A 12,386-nucleotide genomic window follows, 5' to 3' on the forward strand; every position below is an offset into this window, starting at 1 on the left:
GAATGGAGAAGATGGAGAAAATCTCTCCCACCATCATCTCCCTCATCTGAGAAAATCATAGATCATAGAGTTTTATCAGACTGATTAGCATATTCGGACAGATTTTCTTGGATGAGAGAAAGTACAGTTGTGTGACTATAACCTTAGGCAGAGTTCAGACAAGTATATAACAATATACAGTGCCTTGCGAAAGTATTCTGCCGCGTGGAACTTTTCAACCTTTTCCCACATATCATGCTTCAAACATAAAGATACCAAATGTAAATTTTTGGTGAAGAATCAACAACAAGTGGAACACAATTGTGAAGTTGAAATAAATGTATTGGATGTTTTAAATTTTTGTGAAAATTCAAAAACTGAAAAGTGGGGCGTGCAATATTATTCGTCCCCTTTAACTTAATACTTTGTTGCGCCACCTTTTCCTGCGATTACAGCTGCAAGTCACTTGGGGTATGTCTCTATCAGTTTTGTACATCGAGAGACTGAAATTCTTGCCCATTCTTCCTAGACAAACAGCTCGAGCTCAGTGAGGTTTGATGGAGATCGTTTGTGAACAGCAGTTTTCAGCTCTTTCCACAGATTCTCGATTGGATTGATGTCTGGACTTTGACTTGGCCATTCTAACACCTGGATACGTTTATTTGTGAACCATTCCATTGTAGATTTTGCTTTATGTTTGGGATCATTGTCTTGTTGGAAGACAATCTCCGTCCCAGTCTCAGGTCTTTTGCAGACTCCAACAGGTTTTCTTCAAGAATGGTCCTGTATTTGGCTCCATCCATCTTCCTATCAATTTTAACCATCTTCCCTGTCTCTGCTGAAGAAAAGCAGGCCCAAACCATGATGCTGCCACCACCATGTTTGACAGTGGGGATGGTGTGTTCAGGGTGATGAGCGGTGTTGCCTTTACGCCAAACATATCGTTTGGCATTGTTGCTAAAAAGTTTGATTTTGGTTTCATCTGACCAGAGCACCTTCTTCCACATGTTTGGTGTGTCTCCCAGGGGGCTTGTTGCAAACTTTAAACAACACTTTTATGGATATCTATGAGAAATGGCTTTCTTCTTGCCACTCTTCCATAAAGGCCAGATTTTGCAGTGTACGACTGATTGTTGTCCTATGAACAGACTGCCCCACCTCATCTGTAGATCTCTGCAGTTCATCCAGAGTGATCATGGGCCTCTTGGCTGCATCTCTGATCAGTCTTCTCCTTGTTTGAGATGAAAGTTTAGAGGGACGGCCGGGTCTTGGTAGATTTGCAGTGGTATGATACTCCTTCCATTTCAATATGATCGCTTGCACAGTGCTCCTTGGGATGTTTAAAGTTTTGGAAATCAGTTTGTATCCAAATCCGGCTTTAAACTTCTCCACAACAGTATCACGGACCTGCCTGTTGTGTTCCTTGGTCTTCATGATGCTCTCTGTGCTTCACACAGAGCTCTGAGACCATCACAGAGCAGGTGCATTTATACGGAGACTTGATTACACACAGGTGGATTCTATTTATCATCATTAGGCATTTAGGACAACATTGGATTCATTCAGAGATCCACAATGAACTTCTGGAGTGAGTTTGCTGCACTGAAAGTAAAGGGGCCGAAAAATATTGCACGCCCCACTTTTCAGTTTTTGAATTTCCACAAAAATGTAAAATAACCAATACATTTCGTTCAACTTCACAATTGTGTTCCACTTGTTGTTGATTCTTCACCAAAAATTTACATTTGGTATCTTTATGTTTGAAGCATGATATGTGGGAAAAGGTTGAAAAGTTCCAAGGGGTTGAATACGTTCACAAGGCACTGTAGCTAATTTGCGTCCTAAAAAAAAAAGTACTTAGTTTTCATCCATATTGTGCTCCAAATTGCAAACCTAAGGCTCATGTGTTGTGTATATCCATTTTATATGTCTGTATGCCAACCTTTATTTTAAATTAACAATATTTGCAATGGATTACCAGAATTTTTTTTTATGTATATTCTACTGTATGGTCTCAATTTTTCTTTTTAAAAGCACCCACTAAATATGATCATCTCCAAATCGGAACTGACTAGTGCACACTGCCATTTTTTCTTTCCCCTACACCAACCTTCTGTCCATGTATAAACTTTCTTCCTAAATTGTGCCGTTTACTTACATTGATTTGCTATGCACGCAGTCTGGTTTTTAGACCGAAATCATGCTTGCCTGAACTGACCCTTTTGCTTACTGTATACCTATACCAATTTATACACCTGCAGTCGCCTGACATTAAAAATGTATATGTATGTATGTGTATATATATATATATATATATATATATATATATATATATATATATATATATATCACACACACAGACACACACACACAGTGGCATTAAAAGGCATAGTGTAATGCAACAGTAAGTGTTCAAGAAATGTAATGACCATGACCCGACAGAGTAAAGCAACTGCACAAAATCTAGCTAACTTTGACACTTCGTGTTAAAAAAAGAAAATCTGATTTGGATTGATTGTAAATTACTTTTCTAATAGGATACATATAATCATTATCCCTAAACTTTAATTTACGGACAGATAATTAAGAAAATCAATATATCTCAGCAATAATTACATCCGTTATGCTCCTGTACAGCTTAGAATGGTGGAAAAATAAAAACACAGAGAACAAAGGGAAAAGTCACACAAAACAAAGATAAACAAAGATGGACAATTAATTTCCATGAGTGATGTTCTGCCCGATTCTGTGACCCATAACAATCATTTTCCTGCAATAATGAACATTACATGGAGCCTATTGAGGTGAACAGGAATACATAAGACCAAGGACTCCAGCAGTACTTCTGTAACCACAGATATTTTTATACTCTCCACTCTGCCCTCTTCCTATTACCTAAATATGATCTCATAGGGGTTATCTAATTTAATGAGACGACTAAGACGGCATTTACACTGAACAATTATCGTTAACAAGAGGAATTCATGGTCAAACTAATCGGGGAGTGTAAACAGCCTGACGAGTAAAACACTCGTTCGTCGTGTGAAATGAACTTTTGGTTTGCCCAAAAAAATAGAAATCATTTTCGGCAGTGCATCGTCCTCCGGAAGGATAAGCTCACACATTGCTTTTTTCTGCAGGCGAAACCTGCTCTCTTGGCAGTAAAAAAGCTGCTTATACAAAGCAGGTTTTGCTGCATTTTTGTTGCCACTTGTGCATCCTGATGAAGTTTAGTTCCCCAAACTAGCACCAAAAATGCAGTAAAAGTGGATACCTGCGTTTTTTTGCTGCATTTTTGCACTTGCACGTTACTCTCTATGGGTGAAAAAAACGCTGCAAAAAAAAGTGACATGCTGCAGTTTTCAAAAATGCAGCAGTTTTTCAATTCAGTCAGGAAAAAATGCAGCTGTCAATCAACTCTGGCAGCTTCTTTTCCCTGAAAATAGATGGACGACTTTCTTCTAATGTGTATGAGAAACTTAAGACTAGGGCTACCAGGTAACCATGAATTTGTCCAACTTGCAGCCAAATGACGATATATATCTGCGTTTTGTCTGTTAAAAAAAAAAGCAAACCGCTAAAATCACAGACACGTTGGATACAAGTCACAGTTTCACGAGTCTTACATTGAAGTCTATGGGAACAAAGTCATGTGACACTTGCAACCACACGTCCAAGAGGCTTTGATTTCTCTTTTTGCAACAGTCGTGCCATGGTTTAGGTCATGCATTATAACGCAATCCTCATTGTCAATCATTAGATGTGACACTGATCTTCACGCCACCATGCAGGCCTATGTATAGTGTGCACAACATTAAAAAACAAAACAAAAAAAAAAACACAACTATTGTACAATAATGACCTTCGGTGGCTATTAAAGGGTTACACCAAACGCTTTGGTGCTACTGAGCTGTGAACAAATGCTGTTATACTGGAGTGCTAAAATAAGGACAATGGAAACTACGGTACTTGACCATTTCCACCACTCACAATTAATTAAGGAAAAGTCAATGGTTGCCGGGATACCAGCAAAAAAAATAATAATTATTTAAAGAAATTGCTTTATATGCTTGATGTAAATTTTGTATTGACCTTTATTTTCCTCAGATAAAACAATGAAAAAAATGTCTATTTACGACATGCATCTTTGTATCAAACTGTATTTGTTAAATCTGTATGATCACTATGGGGTTAACCACTCATGCCTTCACTTTGGTCTTCCATCTGTGACATCACAATGGTTTCTTTGGCAACATGTTCAATGCCCATGAGGCCACACAATACAGCAACAGTTTCCTTCAGAGTACCCTCCTGGGAAATGTGCTAATTTATGCAATCAAACAGGGCATAGAGGGAAAAAAAACCTACATAAAAGGGGAAAAGAAAAAGTTTCCAAACATTGAATGAATTATTGAGCCAAAGCGATCATCTGTGCAACATTAATATTAGTTTTACCTTACCTAAGCTTAGTTTACCTTATTGGTTTATCTAAACTAGCGACATTCATCTTACTGTTCTATGTAATCACAGAACTCGTGTCAGCGAGCCCTGATTTTCCCTCAAATTCACACATTGTATCAAATATTAGGAAAAAATGACATTCAACAAACAATAGTGTTCAACAGGTCCACAAAGAATAGTGACAAAACCCCTCAAAAGTAAATAGCAACCCAAAATTTACTACACATCTATACAAAAATGCCTGTTCCTACTCCGAACTACCAGATCCAATATGCAGTGATACATTCCTATATAGTAGTACCAGTAGCCATACATACCGTACATACATAATTTAATTTCCATACAAAAGTGTCATGTTCTTAAAAAAAAGAATCCCAATTGTTATACAATAATACCAGTTTCCATATACGATCCTCAACTATCTCGATCTATTAAAATCGAGTCTCTATGGAATGGAAACTGATATATATTTGTATATCCCCTATACAGTAGTACCAAGTCAATATAAAATGCAAAACTCCAATAATGAAATACCAATTCTCATTTAGAATGACTCCTTTTAATACAAAATACAAGATCCTACATAGTCAACTATACCTATATATTAGTACTAGCTCCCATACAGAATAACAAATTTCTATTTAGTAGTACCTGCTCCCATATAGTCAACAATTTCAATTTCGTAGTTTGAATTCCCATAAAGAATCACCAACTTCTATAAGGATCAGTTCTCAATAGTCACCAATTTCTATGAGGATCAGTTCTCAATAGTCACCAATTTCTGTAATGATCAGTTCTCATAGTCACCAATTTCTATAAGGATCAGATCTCAGTCACCAATTTCTATAAGGATCAGTTCTCATAGTCAACAACTTCTATAAGGATCAGTTCTCATAGTCAACAACTTCTATAAGGATCAGTTCTCATAGTCACCAATATCTATAAGGATCATTACTCAGTCACCAATTTCTTAAGGATCTGTTCTCATAGTCACCAATTTCTAATACCGTTTCTGATTTCCAATAACTAATTCCCATAGAGTCACTGATTTCTTTATATTAGTAGTATAAGTCCCCATTTACAAAAAAACTAATTCTATATAGGAATTGGTACTACTATATAAAAATTAGTTACTTGATAAGGGAACTGGTACTAACGAGTTACCAGTTTCTATATAGCTGTACCAGTTCCCATATAAATGTAACCAATTTCTAGATAATAGTACCAGGTCCCATTTAGAATCAATTCCTTCTATATTAGCACCAGTTCCCATAGTCCCCAATTTCTATATAGTAGTACCATTCCCAAATAGAGCCTCTAATTCCTACATAGTAGTAATACAGATTTCCATGTAAAGCCACCAATTTCCATATAGTAATACCAGTTTTCATATAGTGCCACCAATTTCTATATCGTGGTAGCAATTCTGACTTAGAGCCACCAATTTCTATTAAGTACCACCAGTATTCATGCAGCAATTCCAGTTCCTATAAAATGTAACCAGTACATATTACTTACCAGCAAATACTCTAGCCGGCCGAATATCTTCATTTTTTTTCAGCTTCTGAGGACGTGTTCGCTGACAATCAGACTAGGCTAGGAATCCATGCATCAGCAGCGGTCACTTCTTCATGGCTACGTGTCCTGAATACCAAGGAGCCATCTTTTGCCTTGGAGGTTATTTTTATGATGCAGCTAGGAAGCAGATAGGTCTGACATGGTGCCTGACCAGGTACTTGTGCCCGCAGATGGAGGAGGGATGGAGACCACTGGCTCCGGCAGGGAGGAGGGGGCATTAGCATACAGCTGTCACTTGTTGGGCAGTAGAAGAAAAGGGAAGGATGAAAGCCTTGGACAATGCAAGTGTATTGACTTACTCCCCAGGCCATAGAGGTAATGCTGATCATGGTTTTTTTCATCCTTGGAACCCATTAAAGACACCACTCCCTGTTTACACCCCGCTCAAATCACAAAGGCTCCACATCTATTCTGATGTGAAAGGAGCAATGCGGATAGGCTAAAGAAGCACACGCCGAGGATGTCAATAAGCGAGGCCCATCTGTCTTCCCCTCCTCTCTGACACCAGCCATGCTTTATCCTTTTCATCACTACTAATATTTCATCAAGTGGGAATAGATATAGTATCGGATTGCGGACGCACGAATACACCTTTTACTCCAATCGTTTTCCGGAGGGGAGGGCGCCACGTTGTAACAATGGACATCATGCATCGCCAAGCCACCGCTGGTATCCAGCCGGAGCCTAGAGGATGACGGCAGCCATGCGTTTTTGTGCAGCTGCAGTCCATCGAAAAGCACTGGATCACACATTGGGAAGATTTAATAAGCAAAATGCACAAAATTCACAAAAAGGCGGATACATTCCAAATTTAAGGGGGATATTCTATTAAGAAGTTGCACGCATATTTGTGTATTTTTCCCATTTTTTTGCCTATCTGGGCAACTTTTGTAAAAGCAGGCAAGGTTTAGCATGGGGCTCACATCTTATAGGTCCATCGTGTACAATTTATCCCTTAACATATTGACACAGAGGAAGGCAAAAACCTCATTAGACTAACGGGATCAGCGGAAAAATAATTTCCAGACTCCACATGAGGCTTCAGACTAGTTCTCTGGATCAATGTGCCAGCACAGAATCTAGTACCCATAATCTGTAATATTATACTTTCCAAGAAAAACATCCAGGCCGTCCCTTATTCCAGCTAACGTCATATTTGTTGACGGACATATTAAATGTCCCAACAGTTTCTAGAAAAGTGCATGTGGCAAGTGTAGCAGATTAATAACTCGCTAAGTGGTGGCCAAATATATCATAGGTAGTGGTGGAGTTTTTCCTTTCCGGTTTAAAGTTTTACTGAATTTACAATCCTTTGGGTATCGATTAATCCACAATCTAAAGTATGTTTACAAATCCAAGATAAATAGATAGATAGATAGATAGATAGATAGATAGATAGATAGATAGATAGATAGATAGATAGATAGATAGATAGATTTAAGGGAATTTTACTATATAGCAGACTTGATGCATTTCATGTATTAGTAAGTACAGATGTGCAAGGGTTATACCCAGGGCCCGTTTTACATCCACATTGTCCTTTATTATAGTCAATGACTCCACGCAAATGAATGATTTTACCATTTATGAACAAAATTTGTTAATAGAAGTCAATTGAGAAAAAAAAAAAAACAACAAAAAAAACCAAAAAAGATCCACCAAAAGTTTCAGGTTTTGATCCGTTTAACGGATCTAATTTTAAAACTCTCAGTATATTTTTTTAATATCTAGAACACACAACAAAAAAACAAATCAAAAACACCTTTAAAAAAAATAAACTATTCACATGAATCTTACATATATATATATTGACTTAAAACGCATGCAAAACCGATGCCAAAATGCTGGATATTTCAAAACTAAAATCTTAAACTGTGAATTAGCCCTTGTTGTGTAGTTTTCTGATTAAAATGCCCCCAAATCCTGTTTATCACTATTTTAAATCTACTTATATACAACATTTGTCACTTTTTTTTGAAAACCTAAATTACTAAACAGTTATTTCATCCACGTGTCGCTGTAGGCGCCAGTGATCATTTTTCTCCATTCAATGAGACACCGGATAATTGAAAGGAAATCTATAAATCTATGACTTGCATTGTGGCACTGCTTTTGGTAATGAGACTTTCTTTTGGTAAATGACATGTCCACATTGATCCCTGACCTTTTATTGACTAAAGATCTGTTCTGAGGGATACTAGAAGTTCACAAAGTCATAGAGGACAGACAGCCCTGACCACCAAATGTCGCTTCTCATTCCTGTGCTACAATGTAACAAGCACTTGTGGGTGAGACCAGCTAGAAGGAAAGGGACATTATCTGTTTTATGTCTTTTCATGTTTAAATTGCTAAAGGTGAGGACTATAGGCACAAAGAACAGGAAAGAAAAGCCAAGCATTATGTTACGACTGGCCGTGCTTGCTGGTCTTGAAACCACTGTGTCAATATGGCGGCTTGTACAGACTTCTCATTCTGTACTCTTCTTAATGTACTGATGATCTAATGTGTTTGGGGATTATGGTTAGAAATCCCTTTATTGAAAAAAAAAAAAATAAATAAATATATATATATATATACACACTCACCGGCCACTTTATTAGGTACACCATGCTAGTAACGGGTTGGACCCCTTTTGCCTTCAGAACTGCCTCAATTCTTCGTGGCATAGATTCAACAAGGTGCTGGAAGCATTCCTCAGAGATTTCGGTCCATATTGACATGATGGCATCACACAGTTGCCGCAGATTTGTCGGCTGCACATCCCAAAGATGCTCCATACAAGGCAGGATGGATCCATGCTTTCATGTTGTTTACGCCAAATTCTGACCCTACCATCCGAATGTCGCAGCAGAAATCGAGACTCATCAGACCAAGCAACGTTTTTCCAATCTTCTACTGTCCAATTTCGATGAGCTTGTGCAAATTGTAGCCTCAGTTTCCTGTTCTTAGCTGAAAGGAGTGGTACCCGGTGTGGTCTTCTGCTGCTGTAGCCCATCTGCCTCAAAGTTCGACGCACTGTGCGTTCAGAGATGCTCTTAGGCCTACCTTGGTTGTAACGGGTGGCGATTTGAGTCACTGTTGCCTTTCTATCAGCTCGAACCAGTCTGCCCATTCTCCTCTGACCTCTGGCATCAACAAGGCATTTCCGCCCACAGAACTGCCGCTCACTGGATTTTTTTTCTTTTTCGGACCATTCTCTGTAAACCCTAGAGATGGTTGTGCGTGAAAATCCCAGTAGATCAGCAGTTTCTGAAATACTCAGACCAGCCCTTCTGGCACCAACAACCATGCCACGTTCAAAGGCACTCAAATCACCTTTCTTCCCCATACTGATGCTCGGTTTGAACCGCAGGAGATTGTCTTGACCATGTCTACATGCCTAAATGCACTGAGTTGCCGCCATGTGATTGGCTGATTAGAAATTAAGTGTTAACAAGAAGTTGGACAGGTGTACCTAATAAAGTGGCCAGTGAGTGTATGTATATATATATATATATATATATATATATATATATATATATATATATATATATATATATATATATATATATATAAACCTTATTTAATAAATAGATCGTTTAATAACAATTTAATTTAATAATAAATGTATTATTTAATGTATATAAAAACCCTATTTAAATAATAGGCATCTTTCTGATGATACTTTCCTGTTATGAAAACACTATTATTCAATAGTTGTTTATGGGGGGACACTAATGGTTGATTAGGATGCTTGCAGACATTGAAAAAAAAAAAAAAAAAAAAAAAAAAGAAGAAGAAAAATGAAAATTGTAGGCAAACATGCCTGTCTGGATTCCAATGTATTAATAGTAATAATAATGAAGTTACATAACCGCACAAACTGGATGTGTCTCATCTTTCTCTCGATTTTCCATTCAATCAGCCAAAATGTCATTACGGTCTGTGGAAGTGAAACGGACTGCAAATTCTGAGAGAGAATTGTATTAATATACAATATTTTCCCAGGACTTGTTTAAATATATAGAAACACATGAATTTATCTGGACCCCGGGACAGATCCACATGTGACCTTCTGCCCCAACCTGGACATTATAATGTGCGTTAGGGGAACATCACCCTGAAACAGCTTGATCCTTGTATGAGCTCATAAATCTATGGAAAATGGTTAACCCCATTCCTCCATGGGTCTACACAGTATCCTCCTTAGGGTGCATATGTACAGTCATTCACAAAATTTGTGAACGTAATAGAAAAAAAAATGTAAAAAAATCTTTTGAATGCAGTTATTTGATTGGATGTCACAATTCAGGGAATAGGATTCCCTGATCAAAAAGGAGAGGTCTAAAATAAAGGGTTCTCTTCATCATATCAACCACCTTGTAGGTTGAATTTGTCTTGGCGATCTGTTGATTGGGAAGGTTCAGTAATCACACATTTTCCTATAGCGGCCACTACAGGAGAAGTGTAGTATTACACAAAGGTCATTGAAATGAAATGCTGAAGAGTGTTAATTTATGGTGTATTCACATACAATAGAAATGCAACCCTTATCAAAGCATAAAGTCTACAACTCACCTGTAATAGGGTCTGCACGTCACATTTCATTCATATGGAAAAAAGAAAAAATGAACAAGAACAGGGAGGAAAAAAAAAAAATCTGTTATGCGCAATCTTCTAATAACATTACAATATAACGTCATATCAGATTCACTACTTATGAAGTTAGATTAATATACATAAAACATTGGGGAACTGCAAAAAGGGCAACTTCAAAGTATTTGGATATTGATGGGTTAGCCTTCCCCCCACAAACATTACCGTTGTACATGGACCATGTTCTACTATTGATATAGGCCTCATAATCAGATCTGTCAACAGATTTCACAATATAATCTATAATATATTACTAATTAAACAAACCCTTTAGACCTGACGGCACTGGTGTATTTACGTTGATAATCTATATCACAATGGCTGTATAATTCTATTTCTCTGTGGTCAGGCTCCTCTAGCAATTACTTATCTGCTTGCAAAATAAAATGATTGGGAAATAATTAGGCCCTTTTTCTGTATTATAGAAAAGTACTAAAAGGGTTATTCCCATCTCCAAGATCCGATCCCAATAGGTAGGTTAGGTGTAATAATAATATTAGCAAATACCTCCAATTAGAAATGTTGTACAGTTCTTCATATTTGCTATATTGCTTACCCCATGGTCAGCGTATTGCAGTAGCTTAGGTATCCATGGTGATTACCACTGATATAGTGAGAGTTAGTGAATTGTTAGTGGTCGTAACCATGGATACCTAAGCTACTGCAATACCCTGCACATGAGGGAAGAGACATAGTGAATCAGAAGAACTATACTACATTTCTAATTGAAGGTATCTGCTAATATTATTATTCTTCTAACTACTACATATTGGGATAGGATCTTGGAGACTGGAATAATTATAGGAGTTATCCCAAAAGCAACATTTGTATGATTAATGGAGGTCCTAACACTGGGACCCCCACAGATCTCCACAGCAGGAGTTCGGTGTCTTCATTGCACGTGTGCGACCAGAGCCCTATTCACTTTTGTGGATCTAGGGAAGCAGCGACGTTCATGTGCGACCACTCGCTCATGGTCATGCTTGTGTACCATGTGGCATTCACACAGAGGACATGGGCCCCTGTTTTCATGATCAGTAGGGTTCCCAGTGGTCAGACCTCTGCGGATCATGCAATAATCGCCTATCCGGTAACCATTTAGCATACCCTCATTACAAGACTTTCTTTTTAACGTCTGTGTTAATAAACTTACCAGAGAGGGAACATGTGAACCCTGTCCGAAACAAGGCACCCCATCCAGAGGAAACTACAAGGAATCTACGTCTAATCTTGGCTGATTGTTACTAAGCGGTCAGGATCTATTGTCCTCACAGATGTCTGTACGCATTCCCAGGGTATAATGGCATCAGAAACACCATTATCTCCTGGGCTCCAGCGCAATCAGAAATACACACAAGATAAGGAGACAATGATCACAATAAGAGATGAGGAGAGATAGGAAAGAAGAGACACAATGATCACAATGGTCCAATAATGGCCCAAAAGGTCTACTCTGAAAGTAACAGGACTCTTCATACATTTAAAAAAAAAAAAAAAACTAATTCCCACCCGCCCATGTAGCAAGGATCAATCAAGTATCTGACTCTCCAGCAAAACATGAGGTCAGTGGAAAGAGGGGAATATTTACTTTCAACCCTCCATTCTTGTGTCTGACAGTGGCTTACTCCCCTCTCCCCACTAATACACATATGTATGGTATCAAGTTTTATTTTACCCGGAGCGCTGCTATAAGGAGTACAGATGAACCCGGGCCATGATGCCAAAGGGGGCCC

At 38.1% G+C, this 12,386-nt stretch overlaps 1 protein-coding gene across 4 annotated transcripts in view; it reads right to left on the reverse strand.

Annotated features, from left to right (window-relative positions):
• The window catches only part of ACAP3 (ArfGAP with coiled-coil, ankyrin repeat and PH domains 3), a 137,287-nt gene that overhangs the window by 34,386 nt on the left and 90,515 nt on the right, over nt 1-12,386 (reverse strand). For all 4 annotated transcript variants that reach the window (XM_077250124.1, XM_077250122.1, XM_077250123.1 and 1 more), the window contains exon 10: nt 10,576-10,587. In XM_077250124.1, coding sequence (XP_077106239.1) covers nt 10,576-10,587 — 12 coding nt within the window. The remainder of the gene's footprint in view (nt 1-10,575; nt 10,588-12,386) is intronic.

Source organism: Ranitomeya variabilis, chromosome 4 (assembly GCF_051348905.1).
Source record: "Ranitomeya variabilis isolate aRanVar5 chromosome 4, aRanVar5.hap1, whole genome shotgun sequence".
Taxonomy (NCBI): domain Eukaryota; kingdom Metazoa; phylum Chordata; class Amphibia; order Anura; family Dendrobatidae; genus Ranitomeya; species Ranitomeya variabilis.